The sequence below is a fragment of the Macaca mulatta genome, chromosome X (genome assembly GCF_049350105.2).
Source record: "Macaca mulatta isolate MMU2019108-1 chromosome X, T2T-MMU8v2.0, whole genome shotgun sequence".
Lineage (NCBI taxonomy): Eukaryota > Metazoa > Chordata > Mammalia > Primates > Cercopithecidae > Macaca > Macaca mulatta.
In genome coordinates this window covers 49011582-49036599 of record NC_133426.1, presented here as the reverse complement: position 1 = coordinate 49036599, position 25018 = coordinate 49011582, and the positions used below count along the sequence as shown (strand labels likewise).

General features: G+C 51.0%; 1 protein-coding gene and 1 non-coding gene across 17 annotated transcripts in view; both read left to right on the top strand.

Annotated features, from left to right (window-relative positions):
- The first annotated feature begins 381 nt into the window (after positions 1 to 381).
- LOC114675170 (U6 spliceosomal RNA) lies at positions 382 to 488 on the top strand. The gene has a single exon (XR_003726266.1). It is a non-coding gene; the product is annotated as a U6 spliceosomal RNA (small nuclear RNA).
- Positions 489 to 1302: 814 nt separating this feature from the next.
- The window catches only part of OTUD5 (OTU deubiquitinase 5), a 36798-nt gene continuing 13082 nt past the window's right edge, over positions 1303 to 25018 (top strand). For 8 of the 16 annotated variants that reach the window (XM_015127383.3, XM_015127382.3, XM_077988719.1 and 5 more), the window contains exons 1-2: positions 1303 to 2685; positions 15619 to 15712. In XM_015127383.3, coding sequence (XP_014982869.2) covers positions 2092 to 2685; positions 15619 to 15712 — 688 coding nt within the window. In that variant the 5' untranslated portion in view covers positions 1303 to 2091. Of the gene's footprint in view, positions 2686 to 4969; positions 5044 to 15618; positions 15713 to 25018 lie in introns of all 16 variants that reach the window. The other 8 variants (XM_077988722.1, XM_077988721.1, XM_028842465.2 and 5 more) reach the window with 5 other exon arrangements.

Genomic DNA, 25018 nt, shown 5'->3' with positions numbered 1-25018 from the left:
TCAACCTGTTGTATGGCTTGTCTCCTAAGACTGGAAGTGAACTCCAAATACCTTCTTGGTTCATCAGCTCATCTGAACCCCATAACCATTCCCTGAGGTAGTCTGGGCAGGCATTATCATTCCCGTTTTACACATGGGTAATCTCAAAAGCAACACAATGACTTGCTCAAGATCATACAGTTGGTAATGGTCCATCTGTGCCTGGAACTGAGGTCTTTCTGGCTCCAAAGCCTACGATCCTTCCACTGCACCACCATGCAGACTACTTTATTGAACACTTCCTATGTGCTGGGCACAACACCAGGCCCTTCAGAAGCATTAATCTCTGATCCTCAGATTGGAATTATCATTGCCAATTTATAGAATAGAAATTGAGGATGGGTGCTCACTTCGCACCACATATACTAAACTTAGAACGATACAGAGAAGATTAGCATGGCACTATGCGAAAGGATGACACGCAAATACGTGAAGCGTTCTATAAAAAAGTAAACAACAATAACAAAAATTGAGGACGGGGTGGGAGTTAAATGACTGACAAAGATCAATCAGACAGGAAGCGCAGAGCTAGAATTAGCGTGTAGCTCTCCAGCTACTCAATAGCAGGGATTCTGCCAACCCCATTTCGAGACGCTGACTGGTGACAGAGCTGATTCATAAACCTCGATCGACCCAAGCAAACTCAGTTTTAGAAAAAGGCTGGGCTTGGCCAGGCGCGGTGACTCACGCCTGTAATCCCAGCACTCTGCGAAGCCGAGGCGGGAGGATCGCTTGAGCCCAGGAGGTGGAGATCAGCCTGGGCAACATAGCGAGACTTTGTCCCTACAAAAAAGTGAAAAAAAAATTAGCCGGGCGTAGTGGTGCGCGCTTGCGGTTCCAGCTATTCGGGAGACTGAGGCGGGAGGATCGCTTGAACCTTGGAGTTGGAGTTTGCAGTGAGCTATGATCGCGCCACCGCATTCCAGCCTGGGCGACAGAGTGAGACCCCCGTCTCGATTAGAAGGGGGGGAAAAAAAAAAAAAAAAAAAAAAAAAAAAAAAAAAGGCTGGGCCGCGCCTGCGCACTAGCCATAGGGCCGGGGAGGTCAACCCGAGGGCGAGAGTGCTGTGGTGCCAGAGAAGGCGTGTCTGTTTCCCAAACAACCACTGTCCCCACGGTGCTTGTCTGTCCCAAGGTTGGTCGGTATGACGCGAGTGACGGCGTCTTTTAGCCAATCACCGCAGAACTCAGGCTGTTGCCGGGGTGAAGCGGTGTCCGCCTCCCCCGGAAGGATATTTGTAGGTGGGTGGGACCGGAAGTGACGCTACAGGGGAATGCTATGCTCTGGGAGTGTTGATGTTTTCCAGTCATTCCGGCTGACAGCGTTCAAGTTGGAAGCCTGGAGGGGAGGTGTTTTTCCTGTCGTACGTGGGACAGGCCACGCTGTCCGTCCGCAGTACCGACGACTGCGAGTCAGAGCTTCGGGGAGAAAAGTGAAGAGCAAGACGGGACCGACGGGGAGAAAGGCTGGGAACCAGGGTGTCGACTTTGACTGAAATTTGAGACGGAGGGCACCGGAGGGCGAGCACTCGCCTGTGATTGGCCCGTGGGCGTCGTCGAGGACCCACGCAGCTGCTCAATTGGTTGGTGTTCGCAATTGTTGTGGCTGCGGCGGCGATTTTGCCCACGTACTTCCGAGCAAGGGGCGGGGCTGTGCCCTGGCGCGCGTGCGCAGCGCCCCGGGGCCCCACCCGGTAGTGCAAGAACCTGCGAGGGGGCGGAGCGAAGAGGTGCTTGTTTTGGTTCTGTTTCCTTTGAAGCAGAAGGCCGGAACAAGCGTAGCAATAAATTTGCTGGACTTGGAGAGAAGGTTCCGACAAACTCGCCGCACTGCCTTCATCTTGGACTTTACATCCGGGTTCTCCTCCCGGCGTGACCCGCGCGCCGCCGCCGCCGCCGCCGCCGAGGGTTCTCGAACCGGTGCCGCGATCCCTTTATCCGGGTTTCGCCGTTCCCGTCGTGCTTAGCGCACTACATTAGCCCCCCCTCATCCGGGTTCTCTCCCGGCGTGCCTCGCGCCGGGTTTGTTGGGGGGTACTCGGCGGTGCAGCCATGACTATACTCCCCAAAAAGAAGCCGCCGCCTCCCGACGCCGACCCCGCCAACGAGCCGCCGCCGCCCGGGCCGCTGCCCCCGGCGCCGCGGCGCGGCGGGGGTGTGGGCGTGGGCGGCGGCGGCACGGGCGTGGGCGGCGGCGATCGCGACCGTGACTCCGGCGTCGTGGGGGCCCGTCCGCGAGCTTCGCCACCGCCTCAAGGCCCGCTACCAGGACCGCCGGGCGCACTTCATCGCTGGGCGCTGGCCGTGCCGCCTGGTGCAGTGGCGGGTCCCCGGCCACAACAGGCTTCTCCACCTCCTTGCGGGGGCCCAGGTGGTCCCGGCGGCGGTCCCGGCGACGCGCTGGGCGCAGCGGCGGCGGGTGTGGGTGCCGCGGGCGTGGTGGTGGGTGTGGGTGGTGCCGTAGGCGTGGGCGGCTGCTGCTCCGGGCCTGGGCACAGCAAGCGGCGACGTCAAGCTCCCGGGGTTGGCGCGGTTGGCGGGGGCAGTCCCGAGCGTGAGGAGGTCGGCGCAGGCTACAACAGTGAGGACGAGTATGAGGCGGCTGCAGCACGCATCGAGGCTATGGACCCTGCCACTGTCGAGCAGGTAAGAGCTGCGGGATGAGGGGTGGGCGGCTACGGCAGATGGGACCCCCAGACTGTGAAGAGCCTCAAGGAAGGCTGTTTGAGATCGCCCCAAGGGATTTAGGCGTTTTCACTGGGCCTGATAGTCTTCTCTGGTGGTAGGGGTGTGAGATGCCTTCTTTCCTCCCCTCCAGGGATTTGGGGCTAGAGGTCTACGATAAGGTGGCAGACTTAAAGATGGGATCCGAGGCCTCTTTTAGGGTCTGTAATCGTCATTTCAGTCCTTGGGACCTCATCTTGTAGGGCCAATAGGTGGGAATTCTCCAAGAGACACAGGTAGGATCGCGCCCCTCTTGAGCAGGAGTCTCAGGTCTTCCAAAAGACCTAGGTCTGTGTTCAGTGGCTTAAGAGCTCTTTTCCTTTGGGATAGAAGTTTGAGATTCCTCCTCCAGGAAAGTCAAATAAGGTGGAGACCTCAGAGATCGGGTCTGAACATCCCCAAGGAGCCTAAGCCCTTTCAAGAGTCTAAGACACTCTGCATGTAGGACAGTCCTCTCCTGCTTCGCTAGGTAACACGGCACAGGACCACTGAATAGCCAGACCTGAGACCTCAAGGGTCCTAAGTCTGTCTTCAGGGGCCTGAGAGTCCTTATTGTAGAATCAAGGTCCTGACACACACAGACACACACACACACACACACACACCCTTTAAGGACAGGGATCTTCTAAGCTTTTTCCAGGGATGTAAGACTTTTCGCAGGGAGATATGATTCCCTTGCCCTTGGGGACAGGGACCGAAACCAACACCCAAGGACCAGCAGCTTTACTTGAGTACAAGAGACTCATCCGCTTTCTGAGTGACAAAGGTCTGCATTTCCTATCAGTGGCTGAGACCTACCTCTTCGGAGACAAGGCCCTGACTCTCTTCAGGATCTTAAGCTTCTTGTAAGAAGAGATGGGCCCTCAGCACCCCCACCAGGGGCCTGAACCTTTCTTCAGGAAAATGAAGACTCACAGCGTTGGATCCTAGGGCCTAAGATCTATCTGCTTATGGACTGAGGTTTTTAGAGACCGAGTCTGAGGCCTCTTTGGGGGCGTGGTGTTCTGCTGCAAAGGTCTCAGACAAGGTGAAGCCTTAGGAGATTCTTCTTCTTAAGACTAGTGTCTGAGTGGTTTTGGGGGTCCGAGACTCCCTACCCCACAAGCATATGTGACCTTTTTACCCCAATTATAAGGGACTGAAACATACCTTGGGGATACAGTATCTCATTTTCCCTTTTGTAACAGGGGTTTGAGGCCCTCCCCTCTTTGGGCCTAAGCTTCTTGTCAGGGACATATGACCCTTGCCTTGGGAACTTGAGCCTGAGACTACTCCTCAGGGGACATGGGCAACATGGGATCCCAGAGATCATGTCTGGGGCCTCCCTACAGATCTCTGCCTACATTTAAGGGCCTGAGACCCACTCTGCCAAGGACACTTGAGCTTTCCTTCAGGGATGGGAGACTCATACATACCCTGGTGACTTGTGTGTCTAGAGGTAAGGTCTGAGCTTCCTCCTCAAGGAACTTAAGGTGTACCCCTGAGAAACAGGAGGACTCCTCCCCCGACGCCTGAGCCCTGAGACCCTTCCCTTGGGGCATGGATAAAGGATCCCTGTGGAACAGGGTCCTGAGTCTACCTCCAAGGGTTTGAATCCTACCTCAGGTGTGCGAAGGCCTGTTCCCCACCTTAGGACCTGATTTCTGAACCTGTCCTTAGGGTACTGTCACCTCACCTCAGACAACATACATACACCCTAGTCATAGGGGTCATTTAGGGATGTAAGATTTCCTGCCTCGGGGACTTGGGCCTCAGATTCCCAATTCCTTTCCGGGACATGAGTAGAGTAGGATTCTGAGGAAAAGAGTCTGGGCCCGAGCTTCCTCTCTGGGACAAGATATCGTTTGCCTTAGGGACTGGGGCCTGGCTCCCACTTGGGCATGAGGCTCTCCCCCTACCACACCAGGGATTCCTTTCTGTACCGGGAGAGGAACGTGAGGTCATCCTCTCCCATTGGACAGAAGGACCTGGATGCTCTTCAGGGTCATATGAACCCCTTATCCTGAGCTCCCTCGTGGCCAGGGCCAAGAAGATCCTCCTCCTTTCTATGAGAAGATTGTCAGGTCCTGGGGACATGGAGTCTGGAGCCTCCCTTCTGAAACCAGGAGCGATTCAGAGTTTCTCCCTGACCTAGCTATGCTTGCTTCTCACCTCTAGATCATATAATAAGTTTTGAACTGCTTTTGACAAGCTTTTTTCTTCCCAGGGACAGGAAAGGGGTTTGGGACATCGCCACTCTGGGGAAATTCTCCTCCCACATTCCTTTTCCCCTTGGCTCAGGTAAATCTTTCTGTACTTCACAGGGGCCCCAAGCCTTGTCTTGAGCTCCCTGTTCTTGCTCCCTTCCTCCCATCATTAATTCTGGCACGATAAGCCATCTGTACTCAAGTGTCAGGACCAGTTATTTCTTCTCTCTGTGGTTGGGTAGTTTCTTTCCTTCTCTAGAAACAGGGAGCCATACATCCCTGGTTCCATCGACAGAGAGAAAGAACATCCTGTGCTGCCATGGTAACTCAAAAACACCTTGCAGTGTGCCCCTTGCAGTCCCTCTCTTATACTTGTCCCCATAAGAACATGGGAGTAAGCCGGGCATAGTGGTCCATACCTGTAGTCCCAGCTACTTGGGAGGCTGAGGCGGGAGGATCACTTGAGGCGGGAGGATCACTTGAGCCCTGGAGTTCAAGACCTGTTTGGCAACATAGTGAGACCTCATCTTTTTTTTTTTTTTTTTTGAGACGGAGTCTCGCTCTGTCGCCTAGGCTGGAGTGCAGTGGCGCGATCTCCGCTCACTGCAAGCTCCGCCGCCTCCCAGGTTCACGCCATTCTCCTGCTTCAGCCTCCCTAGAAGCTGGGACTACAGGCGCCCGCCACCACGCCCAGCTAATTTTTTTGTATTTTTAGTAGAGATGGGGTTTCACCGTGTTCACCAGGATGGTCTCGATCTCCTGACTTCGTGATCTGCCCGCCTCGGCCTCCCAAAGTGCTGGGATTACAGGTGTGAGCCACTGCGCCCGGCTGACCTCATCTTTATTAATTAAAAAACAGAATATGAAAATCAAGTTCTGTGGGTTCATGAAACCTGCCCTTCCCAATGACAGGAGAGGCTTTCTGTCCCCACACTTTTTGGGACAAATAAGGTGATCCTCTTTTCCCTGCCTCACGTGGTCCAACTTGAGAACTTTTGGGGATGAGAAGAGGGAAGATTCCTCCTGCCACCCCAGTCTTGGTCCTAAACTATCACTAGGGGTGTTTGTAGCCTGGAGGTCAGTTGGATCCCTTGGGAAGAGAGGCTTCGTTAAGAGGGAGTCTGGATGGCGATTCTGGGGTTCTGACTACTTGGGCTTCCTCTTTGTCCTGATTCTTTTGTATCCCTACTTCCTTTAGGAGTCTTTGGCACCGTGGGGTCCAGGTGCTGGGTGGGTGGTGATGTCAGGGGTTCCCAGGCATGGCTGTCTTGCTGAGAGTCTGCTCTATGAAAAGGTTGGCCTGTAAGCATCCTGAGTTTGGAGACCCTACAGAACTCTTTTGAGAAGGGGCATGTGAACTGAGGTGGTGGAAAAAGCTGAGCGTGGCACCTTAGTTGATGCCTGGGTTCCAACTCTGGGTCTTTCAGGGCTTTGCTGGATGAAGCAGGGTAGGTTCTACCTATGCGCTCTGGGCCTCAGTTTCCTCACTGGCTAGGCAAGATGCTGGTCAGGTGTTGTTTGGGATTTTAGGGAACTCAGTCCAAAGCTCTCTGGACCTGGAGGTGGCAAAGAATGGTGGATGTCTTTTGAGGAGGAACTGGGTTTCTTCCCTCTCATCCTGGCTCCCTCTCAGCCATCCAAGCTTGGTGGGCAGGACAAGCAGCCTGTTTTGTGTGAGGCTCACGGTGGATGAACAGCCTTTTTTTGTGGGCAGCCCTGTTGTAATGAACAAGCTTAGTGGGATTTCCTGTCAGGAGGCCTGTTGGATAGTGGTGTGGAGGTAGAGTTGTGTGTGGAGTTGGGGCTTTGGAGCAAGGCAAGCTTTGAGCCATCATCCCTCAATTCTCTCATCACCTTCCAGACTTCAGCACCTCCTCCCTACCTGCTTTATAGCTTTAGGTAAACTACTTCCCCCCTCACCTGCCCTTTTTGCAAAAGTTTGTCCGTGCCCAGGTGTGTCTGATCTTGCTCACCTTGGACCTTGACTGGTTCTTCCTCTTGCCCAGAATGGGCAGTTTGCCCCAGGTTCATCTTCGTTCTTCCTAGGAGCCTTTGTCCACTCCTAGTAACCTATCTTTGGTAGCAAAAGCCCTTCATTTGGCATCTAGGAACCTGCTGATTTCTTGGGTTCTTCTTACCCCAACTGGAATTGGGTAGCTAGCTGGTGGGAAAGCAGGAAGGGGTCTTTTCCCAGGCAATGTGGATTTCAGTCCTGTTTCTGCAGTAAGCTTTTGTGTGGTCTTCAGCCAGTTCCCTTTTCTGGTTCTTGGTTTCTCCCTCCATGAAATGGGTAGTGGTGAGGAGGGAGGTTGGACTCATTGCTCTGAAGCAAGTTATAGTCTCTTCCCTGTTGCCACTCCCCTCACCCTTCATGAAAGTTTTAAGTGGGACCCCTTGGCCTTTGGGGGTTGTGGTAGGACATTTCAAGCAGTGTTCAGCATCCTTCTTGGCTGGTGCTGAGCCCTTGGGTGTGTTTCTTTTAACAACTTTAATGAGATGTAATTCATGTACCATGCTATTCACCTATTTGAAGTGTACAGTTCAGTGGCTTTTAGTATATTCACAGATCGGTGCGTCCATCACATCACTACAGTCAATTTTAGAACATTTTCATCACCTTAAAGAGAAATCCAGCACTCCTTTTTTTTTTTTTTTTTTTTGGAGACGGAGTCTCGCTGTGTCGCCCAGGCTGGAGTGCAGTGGCCGGATCTCAGCTCACTGCAAGCTCTGCCTCCCGGGTTTTTACGCCATTCTCCTGCCTCAGCCTCCCGAGTAGCCGGGACTACAGGCGCCCGCCACCTCGCCCGGCTAGTTTTTTGTATTTTTTAGTAGAGACGGGGTTTCACCGTGTTAGCCAGGATGGTCTCGAACTCCTGACCTCGTGATCCGCCCGTCTCGGCCTCCCAAAGTGCTGGGATTACAGGCTTGAGCCACCGCGCCCGGCCAAATCCAGCACTCTTTAGCCATGATCCCCCAATTTCCTCATCCCCTTCCAGCCTCTGGCAACTACTAATCTACTTTCTGGCTTAATTTGTCTATTTTGGGTGTTTCATGTAAATGGAATAATAGAATATGCAGTTATTTGTTATGTGGCTTTTTTCACTTAGCATAATATGTTAAAGGCTTATCCATGTTGTAGCATGTATCAGTACTTCATTCCTTTCTATTACTGAATAACAGGATCTTGGGTTGTTTTTGTTTTTGTTTTTGAGGTGGAGTCTCGCTCTGCTGCCCAGGCTGGAGTGCAGTGGCGCAATGTCAGCTCACTGCAACCTCCGGCTCCTGGGTTCAAGTGATTCTCCTGCCTCAGCCTCCCGAGTAGCTGGGACTACAGGCATCCGCCACCGTGCCTGGCTAATTTTTGTATATTTAGTAGATATGGGGTTTTACCATGTTGGCAAAGCTGATCTCCTGAACTCCTGACCTCAGGTGATCCGCCTGCCTTGGCCTCCCAAAGTGCTGGGATTACAGGTGTGAGCGACCGCACCCGGGCGATCTTGGAGGTTTTTAATCCCCCTGCCCTCAGTGGCCTAGCCAAATGTTGGTGCCTTGGGCTTGTCCCCTTCTGCCCTGGAGGGCTTGTGTTGGTCCTTAGAGAGTATTGTGTCTATGTTTCTCGTTGGATGGGTTGCCTGTGGTTTTTTTTGTTTTTTGTTTGTTTGTTTTGTTTGAGACGGAGTCTCACTCTGTCCCCCAGGCTGGAGTGTAGTGGCGCCATCTCAGCTCGCTGCAACCTCCACCTCCCGGGTTCACGCCATTCTCCTGCCTCAGCCTCCCGAGTAGCTGGAACTACAGGAGCCCACCACCACGCCTGGCTAATAATTTTGTATTTTTAGTAGAGACGGGGTTTCACCGTGTTAGCCAGGGTGGTCTCGATCTCCTGACTTCGTGATCCACCCACCTCGGCCTCCCAAAGTGCTGGGATTACAGGTGTGAGCCACCGTGCACAGCTCACCTGTTTTGTCCATGGAGCCAGGCTAGTGTTCCTGGGTGCTTTGCTGGAGGGGGTGGTCTTGGCACCAGGGCTGCTGGGACAGAGCTGTGAGTCCCAGAATGCTAAACACCTCTTGGCCATGGGCTCAGGGAAGACATCTGTCCATGAACTGCCACTGCTGCTGCCATCTTTTGCCCCCTTCCTGCTTCAGTGGCAGCTCATCCATCCATAGGCAGGGTCAGTAGTTTCCCATGCTGAGAAGGGAGATTCTAGGCCCCTGCTGCCTTAATTCTGACCTCCTATTCTGGAGGATGGTAGGCAGGTGGACCCTGCAGAGTGGGATCCATGCCATGTTGTCTCACATCCTTGAGGCACTAGGGAACAGACACCAAGGAGTGCTACCAAGAGGGGTGTGTTAGTTTCCTGTGGCTGTTGTGACAAATGTTACCACAGACTAGGTGGTTTAAAACAACAGAAGTTGGCTGGGTGCGGTGGCCCACCCCTGTAATCCCAGCACTTTGAGAGGCTGAGGCGGGTGGATCATGAGGTCAGGAGTTCAAGACCAGCTTGGCCAAGATGGTGAAACCGCATCTCTACTAAAAACAGAAAAATTAGCTGGGTGTGGTGGCGGGTGCCTGTAATCCCAGCTATTCAGGAGGCTGAGGCAGAGAATTGCTTGAACCCAGGAGATGGATTGGAGGTTGCAATGAGGTGGAGGTTTCAGTAAGTTGAGATTGCACCACTGCACTCCAGCCTGGGCGACAGAGAGAGACTCCGTCTCAAGAAAAACAAAACAAAAAACAGAGGTTTATTCTCTCACAATTCTGGAGGCCAGAAGACCAAAATCAGTTTCACTGCTTCCAAATTAAAGTGTTGGCAGGGCCACACTCCTTCTGGAAGCTCTCAAGGAGAATTTAGACCTTTTCTAGCCTCTCGTGGCTGCCAACATTCCTTGGTTTATGGTTGTGTCATTCTAATCTCTGCTTCCATCTTCATCATCGCCTTCTCTGTAAATTTGGTTTCCTTTTCTGTCTGTATTGAATTTCCCTCTGTCTCTCTTTCATAAGGACACTTGTGATTGCATTTAGGTCCTACCTGATACTCCAAGATAAACCCCCTATCTCCAGATTTAATAATGTAAGTTAATTACATCTGCAAACACTTTTTATTTTCTCTTTTTTTTTTGAGACAGAGTCTCGCTTTGTCACCCAGGCACAATCTCGGCTCTCTGCAACCTCCGCCTCCTGGGTTCAAGCTATTCTCCTGCTTCACCCTCCCGAGTAACTGGGATTACATGCACCCACCATCACGCCCGGCTAATTTTTGTATTTTTAGTAGAGATGGGGTTTCGCCATGTTGGCCAGGCTGGTTTCAAACTCCTGACCTCAGGTGATGCACCTGCCTCAGCCTCCCAAAGTGCTGGGATTACAGGCATGAGCCACTGTGCCCGGGCTTTTCTTTTCTTTTCAGACAGGGCCGGCCTCTGTCACCCAGGCTGGAGTGCAGTGGTGTAATCTTGGCTCACTGCACCCTCCACTTCCTGGACTCAAGTGATCCTCCAGCCTCAGCCTCCCGAGTAGCTGGAACCACAGGTGTGAGCCACCATGCCTGGCTAATGTTTGGTGTTTGTTTGTTTTTGAGATGGAGTCTCGCTCTGTCGTCCAGGCTGGAGTACAGTGGTGCGATCTTGGCTCACTGCAACCTTCACCTCCCAGGTTCCAGCAATTCTCTTGCCTCAGCCTCCTGAGTAGTTGGGATTACAGGCGCCTGCTACCACGCCCGGCTAATTTTTGTATTTTCAGTGGAGATAGGGTTTCACCATGTTGGCCAGGCTGGTCTCGAACTCCTGACCTCAGGCAATCCACCTGCCTCGGCCTCCCAAAGTGCTGCGATTACAGGCGTGAATCACCATGCCTGGCCTGTATTTTTCGTAGAGATGAGATTTCATCATGTTGCCTAGGCTAGTCTTGAACTCTTGAGCTCAAAGTGATCTGCCTGCCTTAGCCTCCCAAAGTGCTGGGATTGCAGGCATGAGCCACCACGTCCGGCTCTACCTTTTTCATTATAAGGTAACATTTACAAGTTCCAGGGGGGTTAGGGTTTGATATCTTTGCGTGGCTATTAATCAGCCTACTAGAGAGGCTTTTTTCCTTCCTGGGGAAAGGAAGGGAACTCATTAAGTGGTCTCTTACTGGGCAAAGCCCTGTAATATTTGAGTCTGCCCAGCATCCCTATTATTGGGAGGCTTGGTATCCCCATTCACAGATTGGAAAACTGGCTCAGAGCAGTTCATCACATAGCTAATAATTGGTGGAGCTAGATTAGAACCTAAGTCAGTTGGGTTCCACAGCCGGCTGCTCCAACTTCACTTGGGCCTTTAGACTTCTAGGTTACAGAATCTTGCCTTATCTCCTGGGATCCTCTGGTGTTACGGAGCTTTACTCAGCCTTTTTGTGGAGGCTCAAAGATATGGAGGGACTTTCCCACAGTTCACAGCCTGGACTTGATCTCCTCAGACCAGGGCATTGTTGGAGCTTAAACTTATCTATGGCTGAGCTATCCCCTACCCCCCACCCCTACCAGCCCTTCCTGAGCAACATTTTCTCCCCAAAGGGAGAAAGAGAAGGGCCAGAGCCCAAACTCTTCAGGCTGCTGATGCCAAAGTCAGTGGGTGGCTAGCAGTCCAGCCTCTAGATCCAAGCCTGGATGCCAGTTTGACTGCCCCAGGACCCACACCCTGCAGTGCAAGGGGCTATTCAGTTCTCTTTCATGTTTAGAGACAAACCAGGATATTCCATGGATGGGCTGAGAGCTATGTCCTCTATGCTGTGGCTCATGGGAGCCTTCCGTGTTGCCTCTATACTAGGCTTTGCTGGTATCCAAACTCCAGCTCCTTTCTCTTTCTGCCTTTGTTTTTTTGTTTTTTGTTTTTTTGAGACAGAGTCTTGCTCTGTTACCCAGGCTGGCTAGGGTACAATGGTGCGATCTCGGCTCACTGCAACCTCCACCTCCTGGGTTCAAGTAGTTCTCCCGCCTCAGCCTCCCAAGTAGCTGGGATTACAGGCACACGCCACCACGCCCTGCCAATTTTTTGTATTTTTAGTAGAGACTGGGCTTCGCCATGTTGGCCAGGCTGGTCTTGAACTCCTAACCTCAGGTGATCCACCCGCCTTGGCCTCCCAGAGTGCTGGGATTACAGGCGTGAGCCACCATGTCTGGCCTCCTTTCTGCCTTTGTAAAGTGAGGGTAATGTTTCTTGCCACCTGGGCTGTGGTCAGGACAATTAAATGAGGTGACATCACCCTTTGCATCTGGCATGGGGCAGGTATTCAGTTAATATGAGTTCATCGTTCTTCCTGGCCCTCCTTGCTTACCTGCCTAGTACTACCCAGAACTTTAGCTCTACTGAATTCATTGCTGGGCTCCAGGCATCCCTGGTACTTCTTGGCAGAAGTAACTTCATTTCTCACCCAGTTAGCAAGCGTTTTTGGAGGTCTTGGTGTTTTAATCCTTTGGTCAGGTGGCACCTCCTCTCAGGTGCTAGCCTTGATGACTGTGTTTCTTTTTTTTCTTTTTTTTTTTTTTTTGAGACGGAGTTTTGCTCTTATTGCCCAGGCTGAAATGCAATGGTATGATCTCAGCTCACTGCAACCTCCACCTCCCGGGTTCAAGCGATTCTCTTGCCTCAGCCTCCTGAGTAGCTGGGATTGCAGGCATTCACCACCACGCCCGGCTAATTTTGTATTTTTTAGTAGAGACGGGGTTTCTCCATGTTGGTCAGGCTGGTCTCAAACTCCCAGCTTCAGGTGATCTGCCCACCTCGGCCTCCCAAAGTGCTGGGTTTACAGTTGTGAACCACCACGCCTGACCTAAAGCCTGTGTTTCTTTTCTTCTTCTTCTTTTTTTTTTTTTTTTTTGAGGCAGAGGCAGAGTCTCGCTCTGTCGCCTAGGCTAGAGTACAGTGGCGGGATCCCGGCTCACTGCAACCTCTGCCTCCCAGGTTCAAGCGATTCTTCTCCCTCAGCCTCCTGATTAGCTGGTATTACAGGCGTGCACCACCATGCCCCGCTATTTTTTTTGTATTTTTTAGTAGAAGCGGGGTTTCACCATGTTGGGCAGGCTGGTCTTGAACTCTTCATCTCAAGTGATCCACCTGCCTCGGCCTCACAAAGTGCTGGGATTACAGGCGAGAGCCACCGTGCCCAGCCTCTTTCTGTTTTACAACACCTGGTATTTACCTTTTTCACAGCCTTGTTCATAGCTTGTGGTGGTTACCTGTTTCCCTGCCCCTCTGCTAAATAGTTTGTGAGCTTATCAGGAGTGGAGACTAAGTCTGATTCATTTCACTGTCCTCACTGCCCAGCCCGGTATCTTACTGAGTAGCTACCTGGTAAATCTTTCTTAGATGGATAAGTAGGAGCCCCTCTCCTGTTTGACCTCCTTTTCGCCTCTCTTTTCCCCCTCTCTCCAAAGGCAGGAAGTTTCTGTGTTCTTTTTTAAGAACCCATTCTTGTGTCAGGTTTGGGACTATAGTTATGGTTGCACCATCCCTGCTGGAGACCCCTGGCTGGGGCAGGCCCATGACTCTGGGAGATGGCTGACCCTGTGTGGCCAGGATGGACTTGGCCATAACTGGCTGGAGTGTGTTAATCCACAGGCTCGGGGGCAAGGAGGGCCACCTGGACCACTGGAATGTTGTGCACAAACAGAAGTCCTTGTGCTGCGCATGGAAGCTCATTAAGGGCTTCCAGGTGCCTTTGTCATCTCTAGAAATCCAGCCACATCTTCCTGGGGTGTGGGCCCTGATGACGGGGCTGGCCGGGTATTCCCTTGTCACCTCTTCCTCCCCTCCTGTCCTGCTATTCACCTAGGATTTGCTGAGGGCCTCTCAGTTGTACATTAATCTCCGTGCTGATCTCTTCCCCTTCTGTGACTGGCGACAACTTCCCCCAGTATATGGTACGTTATTTACAAAGCTTCTTTAGGTCCTGAAACTCCTCTGAACCTCTTGACAGCTCTGTCCGGTAGATCAACATATCCCGCATTCCATAGGAAACTGAGACTGATATCGGACAGCAAGTTTGTGACAAAGCTGGGGTTGGAATCCAGAGCTCTTGCCTTCCAAACCTTGTGCTTACAACTTTGCCAGAGATGCTTCTCCTCTGGCTTTCCTAGGGGATGGGTTCCACCCCTTGCCTGAGCTGGGGAAAAATGGCCTTATGGACAGGTGGGCCCCTATGTCCTGGTCTCTGATACCCCAGATCCTATAAATTCCTGGGCAGGCCTGTGTTCCCAAGGAGCAGGCTTGGGATCCTGTAGTTTGCAGCCCTGTTGCTGGGTCAGGCTGGCTGCTTCTGGTAGCCAGCAGAGGGCGTAAGGGGCCCAGGAAAGGTCTGCTGCTTCTGGTTGGTTTTGTTTTGAAATGAAAATTATGTTTTAAGAGGTTATGTGGTCATTTTTTTTTTTAATCCAAAAATATGCATTTGTACAGGTTCATTTAAGTTGAACCTTCACGGTGCCAGATGTGCTTTGGAATTTAGGAAAAATTCAGAATTTATGAAACTCACCTGGTGTGTATACTTTGTATTACGTAACACCTCCAGCAGGGTCTGAGGCAGCACCTCATAATCAAACACCTGTATGTTTTCTGCATTGAAATATTTGAATATTCACCCCAAGTGGGATAGATTCTTGTCAGTTCTGGTCAGGTTATGATGCCAAATGAATTCGCTAAAGGCTTTTGATTTTCAAAGCTTTTTGGGTTTAGTGTACCTTTATAAAAGAAAAGTACAGTGAAATCGCTGGTAACACCAGGACTTAGGGATAATATTTTGCTGTCTAGCTTTCCCAATTTTGTGTATGTGTGTTTGTATACATACATATGTATATGTGTGTAGATATCTATCTGTTAAATGTGTTCAGTCACAGATGAGAATATTGTTTGCACACTTTTGCCTTCTAGAGTATATCTTTTTTTTTTTTTTTTTTTTTTTTTGAGATGGAGTTTCACTCTTGTTGCCCAGGCTGGAGTGCAATGGCGTGATCCCGGCTCACTGCAACCTCTTGCCTCCTGGGTTCAAGTGATTCTTCCGCCTCAGCCTCCCAAGTAGCTGGGATTACAGGCATGCACCACCACGCCCGGCCAATTTTGTATTTTTATTAGAGACGGGGTTTCTCTTTGTTGGTCAGGCTGGTCTCAAACTCCTGACCTCAGGTGATCAACCCACCTTGGCCTCCCAGAGTGCCGGGATTATAGGCGTGAGCCACTGCGCCCAGCCTACAGCATATCTTGGAATCCTCTAGCCCTTTGTCAGGTTCAGGATCTAGGCTCTTGCCAGTTACTCCCTCTTCACCACCTTTCCTAGATGAAATTCCTTAAGGTAGAGCCACATTCTCCACCCAGGCACTTGCTGGGTCTGAGTCTCTGGCTGCCTGGGGCAATGTGGCTCCCTGGCCAAGGCCCTGCAAGGTCAGCAAAAGTCATAAGGCAGATGGGGCCACTGTTCTCAGGGCACCTGGGACCCTTTTGGAAGCAGGTCTTAGTTTCACTCAGCAACTGATTCCCTAAAAGAGTCTCCTACTTCACATGCATGGAGTGGTCACACAGGGCTGAGAACTTTACCTTGGCCAGCGTCCTCTCTGTCAATGACCTAGGCCTCTCGGGAGCTTGAGGTCGGGGCCCTGGGGATGGAGTATAGGTTTTCCCTGTTGCTGACCCCCACCTCTTCCCTCCAGCAGGAGCATTGGTTTGAAAAGGCCCTACGAGACAAGAAGGGCTTCATCATCAAGCAGATGAAGGAGGATGGCGCCTGTCTCTTCCGGGCTGTAGGTGAGTCTCTGCCTTAGTCCTTAAGGGCCTAGGGCTGCCCCTAAGCTGTGTCCCAGTTACCAGGAATAGCCCCTGAGACAGGGTTGAGGCAGAGCTAGCTAATCTTTTAGGGACTCCAGGCTCCAGCCTCAAGTTGGTATCTGACCTCTAGCCGTGGGTCTTGAGACGTTGTAGTGGTGCAAGATTAATATGAATAATAACAGCAAGAAGAGTGATAAAGAAAATAATATCCTTTGGGACACATTGGTCTGTCAGGTGCTACAGGAAACCTCTTTGATTCCCCCCTGAGCTAGGTGAGTGTAGGGACTATTGTTGCTTCCATTTGTCAGATGAGAAAAGTGGCTCCGAGATGGTGGGTAACTTGTCTGGAGTAAAATAATAAGTGGTAGACTTGGGATTCAGTGTCTGCATTAGATTAGTCTGAGGCCCATGCTCTTAACCATAGCACACTGCTGCCACCCTGGCTGTATGACCCCTAGGTTTATACCCAGATCCCATCTCTGGTGTGTTGCGGGTCTCTGTTCCTCAATCTGTATATATGGGGGCTACCAAACTAGATCTTTACAAATTTCTTATGTCATAGAATTTTTTTTCAACTTACATAAAAGTAGAATGATGAACCCTCATGTACCCATCATCCAGCTTCAAAATAGTCAACACGTGGCCAGCCTTGTTTCATCACTATCCCGCCCACTCTTTCTCACTCCCCTGAAAGAAGAGTATTTTTAAAGCAAAACCCCGACATTGGATCATTTTATTCGTAAATATTTCTGTATGTTTCTCTGACAGATACAGACTTACTCTTTTCTTTTTAACTTAATCAAAATGCCATTACTGCACCTAACAGAATTAATAATGCCTTAATACCATCAGTTATCCAGTCTGAGCTGGATCTTTGAGGCCATTTTGGCTCTGAATCTGTGACCCCACAAGTAGTTGTGAGGTCCTGTGCTAGGGTGAAGGGGAAGCTGGTAATGTGACCCTGATCCTCCCTTTGGTGCTCTGATACCTACCAAGGAAAAGTGCCCTCTGATAGGAGCTTTGAGCTGGGAGTCAGAAGACCTACCTTCTAGTTCTGGCCCTGACTCATAACTGCTGTGACACTTGGCCTTGGTCTTACCGTCTGTGAAATGGTGTTGATTCTCAATGCCTCTTTGAGTTCCTTCTTGGTCTGCTATTCTCTCTGTCTGTGGGTAACCCCCATATCTACTGGTGGGCTGGAGTGTTTCAGGCTCCATCCCTGGCTGCACCCCTGATTCTTGGTATGACCTTAGGCAAGCAGCTCTTCTTTCCTGAGGCCGTTTCCTCATCTATAAAATGGGGCTAAAAGACCCTAATGTTGTAACGATTTAATGAAGTTGCTTTGGTAAATCCCTTTAGTGCCTGACACATATAGTAGACCCTCATGGAACAGTAGCATTTGTAAAACCCAGATGCCGTTTTCAGTGGTGCCTCAGAGTCACATGTGTTTGTTGAAAGGGTGGAGTGAGTGGTCTCCTCTCTATTCTGCCAAGCAGACGAGGCTCAGGCAGTGGGCTCTGTTGGACTGGGAAAAAACTTACCCCTCCTGCCCCTCTGTCTCAAGTTTGTGTTTTTCCTGGGATGTTTCCCAGAGGAAGAGCTGGGTTTCGGGGCATCTTGGACAAAAGAAAGGCAAAGAAAGAATAGGTGGGGGCCTGTTAGGTGCAAGGCCCTGTGTCCAGACCTCAGGCTGGATGTGGGGTAAGTAGGGTTGCTGGTGGAGTTAGGATCAGAGAGTACAGCAGGCATCTGAGTCTTGGGCAGTCATTGAGGGTAAGCCTCGGGGCTGGCTAGTAAGGACCTGGCTTGTGTAGTAACTCATATCAAGAGCTCTGTGTGTGTGTGTGTGTGTGTGTGTGTGTGTATGTGTATGTATCTAGCTGTTCTCCCCAAATACCCCCGACTCTTGGGGCTACTTGGCTTGTTGTAGTAACTCGTATCAAGAGCAGTATTTGTGTGTGTGTGTGTGTATCTGTGTATCTAGCTCTTCTCCCCAAATACTCCCGACCCTTCCTCCCACTGGGGCCTTCAGTATAAGGGGCCTCTACTTACAGGAAGAGCTGACCACAGCAGGTTGAAGGCCTTTCCTTATCGGGACTATGGCTACACATTTCCCCTGACTGGGCTGCCTTTGGCTTTTCTCTGTAAAACCTCAGAGGTCCTGTGGCCTCTCCCCCGAAGTACATGGCCCCTGGTCTCTAGACCTTATCTGGAGGTTTCCTTGGTGCAGAGTGCATAAATACATGTGCCTGGGAAGGGGACTTTGTCCCTGGGTTTTTTGCTGCCCGGCACCCCGCCCCCCCCACCCCCCAGTTTCCAGCCTCGCCTGGATGGGGACAGATGGCAGTCAGCTTAGGCTGTAGTGTGAAGCCCTACAGGCTGACTTCCTGTCATGTGTTGAATAGTGGAAGGAACGTGGAGCAGAGAGTTGGAGTTGGAGTGGGGGGTTGCAAACATAGAGGGCACTGTTTCCTTGACCCCTGCTTTGTGCTAGACATTCAGCTGGGTGCTTCAGGCTCACTTGCAAAACTTGGATCATTATCCCATGAGACAGGTGAAAAGATTGAAGCATAGAAAGGGGAATGACATGCTCAGGGCCATTAGCCAGAACTGGCCTGGGAACCTAGAGGTGTCCAAAGGACCCACATTCTTTTTTTTTTTTTTTTTTTTTTTGAGATGGAGTCTCCCTCTGTCGCCCAGGCTGGAGTGCAGTGGCGTGATCTCGGCTCACTGCAACCTCTGCCTCCCGGGTTCAAGCGATTCTTCTGCCTCAACCTCCTGAGTAGCTGGGATTACAGGCGTGCACCACCACACCTGGTTAATTTTTGTGTTTTTTAGTAGAGATGGCGTTTCACCATGTTGGTCAGGCTGGTCTCGAGCTCCTGACCTTGTGATCCACCCGCCTTGGCCTCCCAAAGTGTTGGGATTATAGGCGTGAGCCACCGCACCTGGCCAGGACACATTCTTTTTTTTTTTTTTTTTTTTTTGAGACGGAGTCTCGCTCTGTCGCCCAGGCTGGAGTGCAGTGGCGCGATCTCGGCTCACTGCAAGCTCCGCCTCCCGGGTTCACGCCATTCTCCTGCCTCAGCCTCCCGAGTAGCTGGGACTACAGGCGCCCACAACCGCGCCCGGCTAATTTTTTGTATTTTTAGTAGAGACTGGGTTTCACCGTGGTCTCGATCTCCTGACCTTGTGATCCGCCCGCCTCGGCCTCCCAAAGTGCTGGGATTACAGGCGTGAGCCACCGCGCCCGGCGACACATTCTTTTTATGATCCTAGGATCCTTAGCTTCTTAGCTTGGTTGTCAACTGGCTGGATGACCTTGACTGTGTTCCTTGACATCTCTGGACCTTACCTCCTCCAAGTAGGAGCACATGGCCCTCTGTTGTTGGGCCTCTTGAGGCAAGTGGGTTTCTGCCTTCTGTTCCCCTGGATTATCTTCCTATAGGGTCCTACCATTTGCTTTAGAGACTTCTGAGAATTGCCTACTCCCCAGGTAGCTGCCTGCCTGCCATTGGTTCCCCTGAGTGAACCAATATCCGTTGCTTGCACTCAGTTCTCTCCCACCTCCTCTTATTGGGGATTCATGAGCATCAGTGAAGGCTTGGGTGGAGGGGAGGTGGGAACCTGAGCCTCAGAGGTATCCTGTGGCCCACCCTGTCCCTGTTACGCTCAGATAACCTCCTCCTGGAAATGTGACTCTGCATCTCTCCCTTGCTCCCTCTCTCCATGTGGCTTTGACTCAGCAGAAACCTCTAACCCTGACCAGGGTCCTGGTGCTAGTTTCTGTGGGCAGAGTGGAGGCCACATGGTTGTTTCTACATGGGCCATGGGGGAGTGGCAAGGGCTGTGCATGTTACCATGATGAGGCCCAGAAACATTGGCTAGGCCCACTCTTCTGTGCCTTTTGGTCTTGGAACATGGACCATCAGCACTAGGAGGGGTGGATCTGAGGTCAATTTTGATTGTTTTATAAATGGGGAAACTGAGGCCTCAAGAGAAAGCCAAGACCCTACCCTGTCTAGGTCATACAACCAGTGTCAGAACATTGGTATTTGAGGTTGAACCAGGCCTCAGAAAGAAGAAGATTCCCATGGGCCATTTCCTGTACACCAGCTTCCTTGTATCTCCCTTGTATCCTTCAGGTTTCTCATCCTTGCAGTGGGAATCCTTGAGCAGAGGAGCACACATCTCAGGAACCAGACTCTCCAGGGGGATGAGTTCTTCTGTCTCTCCCACTGAGGGTATGCTAGTTGGGGTAGTTGGGACCACAGACCAGGTCACACCACGGCTGCTTGACAGACAAGGACAGACAAGTGAGACCTTTGTCCTGGCTTATCTCCTCAGGAGATTTGTTCTCAGTGGGGCCAGGGTTCCACTGGACCAGGATGGTAGTGGGGAGCAGACCAGGTCCCTGTCTCCCTCTGCAGCTGTGTGTACACACATTTGTGTGGTTTGTTTTTAGGTTCCCTGTAGACACCTAGCTTCCTTTTTTGCCCTTAGCGGAACTTGCTGTGGCTCTTCTGGCAGGCAGGCAGCTACCTGGGGAGTAGGCGGTTCTCAGATGTCTCTAAAGCAAATGGTAGGGCCCTATAGGAAGATAATCCAGGCTCTCATGTCTTGCTTCTTAACATAAATCTGGGTACATTATTGGTTACATTACATTAGTTACATGAGGACTTCTCCCAGGCAGCAGAGGAGAGAGGTTGAGGCTAGTCTGTTAGAGCTCTTGGTTATTTTCCCTGCCCTCCACCTACCCTGCCAGAGGCTAGGAAGGAGGTTGGTGGGGTAGGGGTTTCCTCAGTTTGTAGAGCCTCTTATCTTCAGTCTTTCCTGAAGTGGCAGGGGCATCTACTCATTGAATGTGATAGTTCTCTGTTGTGGGATTTATTGGGTGAGCATTTGACCTCAGGGAGCATCTTTGGCAGGCTCTGCTGTATGTGTATACACATGTGCATTTCTACACTGGTGTCTCTGTGTGTCCAGAAAAAGGAAAGAAGTAGGGTGTGTATGGGGACGGTAATGTTCATGTTGGCCTCTGTGGCCCTAGGGAGAGATACAGCCCCTGATAGCTATAATCTCTGCCCACTCCCATGCCTTTCCTGAGTTCTAGCTGATTCCTGCTTGTGCTGGTGTGGAAACTGAGGCACACAAGATCAGGTCCTGCCCCAGGGAGTAAGGCAACTAAGATGGTGGCTAGATTGGGGTGAGGGTGGTAATATCAGCTGGGGCCAGCAGTTACCCTTTGAGAGCCTGGCCTCCCCTTCACCCCGCTAAACGTGTGATCCCAGGCCAGCTTTGCCACATTTCTGTGTCTCCTGGGTAAAGTAAGAGTGTTTTTGTAAGGGTAGAATGAGTTGGAGTGTGAAAAGTCTTTGGTATGGGACCAATTGTAGTATTTTACTGAGGATTTCTGAGCCCAGTTGGAGATGGGAACAGAAGCAGAATGGTGGGGGACCCCCTTCCAGCTGGCCTTTGGGAAGGGAGAACAGGTGCAGATTGCCCACAAGTGCAGCGTCAGCAGGAGAAGTTTCAGTTTCTATCAAAACAAGTTCTCTGAATTCCCCTACCTCTGCAGGTCATCCCCCCCAACCTCAGACCCCTCCACAGGGAAGTCATGCCTTGCCCCCAGCCCTGTGTGCCAGCCTTCTGGGAAGAGGAGGGCTTTCTGGAGGACAGAGGTGGAGCTAGGAAAGTCAGAAAAACGAATTTTTTTTTTTTATGAGACAGTTTCGCTCTTGTTGCCTAGGCTGTAGTGCAGTGGTGTGATCTTGGCTTATTGCAACCTCCACCTCCCGGGTTCAAGCGATTCTTCAGCCTCAGCCTCCCAAATAGCTGGGATTACAGGCGTCTGCCACCACGCCTGGCTAATTTTTTGTATTTTTAGTAGAGATGGGATTTCACCATGTTGTCTAGGCTGGTCTCAAACTCCTGACCTCAGGTGATCCACCTGCCTTGGCCTCCCAAATTGCTGGGATTACAGGTGTGAGCCTCCACACCTGGCCAAAAATGAATTCTTGTTGACTACTTCCTATGTGTTTAGCTCCGTGCTTAGATGCTTTTCCTGCCTTATGTTATTGGAGAAATCCTATTCTCCCTTGTTGGGGTCCTACTATTGCTGTTTTCCTTGATTTGGAGATGTATATTTTCTTCCACATTAATGATTCCACACTTAGGATATACCTTATAATCAGTGTGATATATTTCCCCACCAAAAGCTGTGATTAGGTACATGTTATACCGTATCACCTATCAGTGGTGTCGTAGGATTGAGGAGAGAAGGTGGTATTTTACATTTTACAGATAAGGAAAGAAGTGTCATAACTTGTCCATAGTTTAGGACCCTGTTTTATGAAGCCTGTATTGTTAACTTGATATTAATTTAACTGCTGAAGTTTTGTTAGAACTAAGGGCCTAGAGGTAGACTTGTGGACCTTTGGTTTCACTAAAGGTAGAGAGCCAGGAGAGGACATGCATCCTAGGTCTGCATTTGGGGCTTTCCTCTGACTGAGCAATTGCAACAGAAATGAGGAAGGGCTTCATAAGTGGTTATGGCAACATTCTGGCTGACTTGTGGGTAACTAGCAATATGAAGGAATCATTGTCGTCATGACAAATGATGTTCTTGTTTCTTGACCACCTACTGTGCCTTAGGTGCTTGGCAAACCTCCTGTGTAGTTTTGACAACACCCAGCAAATGGAAGAGGAGTTACTGTCTCTACCTTATGCACGAGGACATTTCAGCTTAGAGAGGTTAAAGGCTTTATCCATTGCCACACAGCTAGGAGGCAGCAGAGCCTTTCTGCCAGGCCAAAGGGGTCAGTAGCAGAGAAATGGGACCCTCAGGGGGTTTTCCCCCAGATCCCTTCCCTGTTCCATGGTCTCCTCTCTTTCCCCCATTTTCCTGCATCTGGCATCTAGCTCTTGAAGATAGAACTCCCAGGCCTGGAAATGACAATTGACCTTTCCATAGGAGATGGGCTTTCTCCATCACCTCAGCCTATCTCTCTGAGCCTGGCCAACCAACCCCTATTTAACCCCTTCACGCTCATCTTTGTTCCTGTTTACTGCAGCTGCCAACAGCACCGCCTCCCAGTACCCCAAGCTCAGCCTACAGAAATAGCTCCTCAAGCAGCTCACTGTGCGGGCTTTGTGGTCCTGGCTTCTAAGAAAGGCAGCAGCAGGGGGCCCCCAGCCTGTGCGCAGGACATGTGACTTGCTGGAAATGCCGCTGGGGAGGGCGGGGGAGAGTGTGGCCGCAGAACCCACATCCTTGTTTACATTGGTGAAGGGGCTACCCCCTTCCCGCCTTCACAACCTCCACACCCCCTTACCCTTCAGGTCTCTTCACCTCCAAGAGGACAGGAGGCAAACATGGGCCCTATTTTCTATCTCAGAGTAGCCTTTCTCACAGAGCCCTCCAGAGTAGGAAGGGGAAGGCAGGGAAGGCGTTCTTCTGACAGTTCTTCAGAGAGGTAGACTGACAGGGAAGAACTCGGGAGTGTTCCTGTGTGACCTGACCCTAGCCCAGTGCCCTAGGGAGATCCCATCAGAGCAGTGGTCCTCTGGGGAAACAAAGGGAAATTCCCTAAACCAGTGGAAATCAGACTTGCATGATCTTCAGGCCCACTTTAATTTCACAGGGAGAAGAGCTCTCTGGCTTACCCAGCCTATCCATTTGCTCAATAAACTTTTCCTGATTTCCTTTACTGTATCGGGCCCTGAGCTGGGGGTGGACTTTGGTGTGAACTGCCCTTTGCCTTCAGTGGGAGCCCAGTGCAGTCGGGCAGAAGTCTATGCACACCTTTGATAAATCTGGTGATAGAGGTGTCCTGGGTAGTGGGGAACTGTATTAAAGAACATGTTGGGCCAGGCGCGGTGGCTCACACCTGTAATCCAGGCATTTTGGGAGTCTGAGGCGAGAGGATCGCTTGAGCCCAGGAGGTCAAGGCTGCAGTGAACAATGATCGCGCCACTGCACTCCAGCCTGGGCGATAGAGCGAGACCTTGTCTCAAATAAATAAATAAATAAAGAACACATTGGTGTTTGAGAAGTAGGCAGCTGACGAGGATGGAAGGAGCGTCCTGAAGAGAAGGAACGGCATGTGTGAAGATCCTCAAGCGAAGCAGAGGGAGTGTGTTTCCTTCTCGCCTTAGTTTGACCAAATCTCACGACGCCTGGACTATTCGGGCCACAGGCTGCCCATCCTGAGTTAAGCTAAAGTTAGTTGCATGTGTGTCTTATCTCTTTTACTAGACTGTGTGCTCCCCGAAGGTAGGGGCAGGATTTTACTCACCTCTGTCACCTTCACAGTACCCCACATTCAGGCCTCCCTATGGAGGAAGGAATTCCGATTTACTGTGTGGCTACTCTGTCCCAAGCCCAGTGGTAGTTATTTTATACCCATTATCTCATTTAATCCCCACCATTAAGGCCTGCCATGTGGTTATCCCTCTTTTTTTTTTTTTTTTTTTGGAGACAGAGTCTCACTCTGTTGCCCAGGCTGGAGTGCAGTGGCATAGTCTCAGCTCACTGCAACCTCTGCCTCCGGGGTCAAGCGATTCTCCCAAGTAGCTGGGATTACAGGTGCCTGCCACCATGCCCGGCTAATTTTTGTATTTTTGGTAGAGACGGGATTTCACTATGTTGGCCAGGCTGGTCTCGAACTCCTGACCTCAAGTGATCTGCCTGCCTCGGCCTCCCAAAGTGCTCGGATTACAGGCGTGAGCCACCATGCCTGGCCTGTTATCCCTCTTGTTCCTATTTTACAGATGAGATATATGAGGCTCAGAACACTTGGGTCACTTGCCTCTGGTCACTCAGCTCTCTAGTATCTGGCAGAACTGGGCTTGGAGGCCCCCCCCTTTTTTTTTTCTGTTTTTCTTTTTTTGTCTTTGTTCCTTTTTTTTTTCAACCTACAAAGGCTGTGTTGGCTCATGGGAGTCAGGAAAACTGAATTCAGAGTTGTCTCTGTCACAGACTGACTCTTTGTGATCTTGGACAAACCACAAACTCCTCCTGAACCTCGGTTTCCTCATGTGGAAAGTGAAGAGGTGGTATGGGAATCAATAGCTTTTGAGGCCAACCTATGGAACTTAGAATGTTGTTGATTTCTTCGAGTGGCCACGTGTACCCTAGATAAAGTCATCTGCCCAAGAGGCTTGTGGCTGTGTTCCTCTCACCTGCACTCTCTTGTTCTTCAAGTCTGGCCCTGCCTGCCTTATTTTTCCATGACCCCGTTCTAGCCTACAAGGGCAAGAACTCTCCAGGCCTTGGGGTAGAAA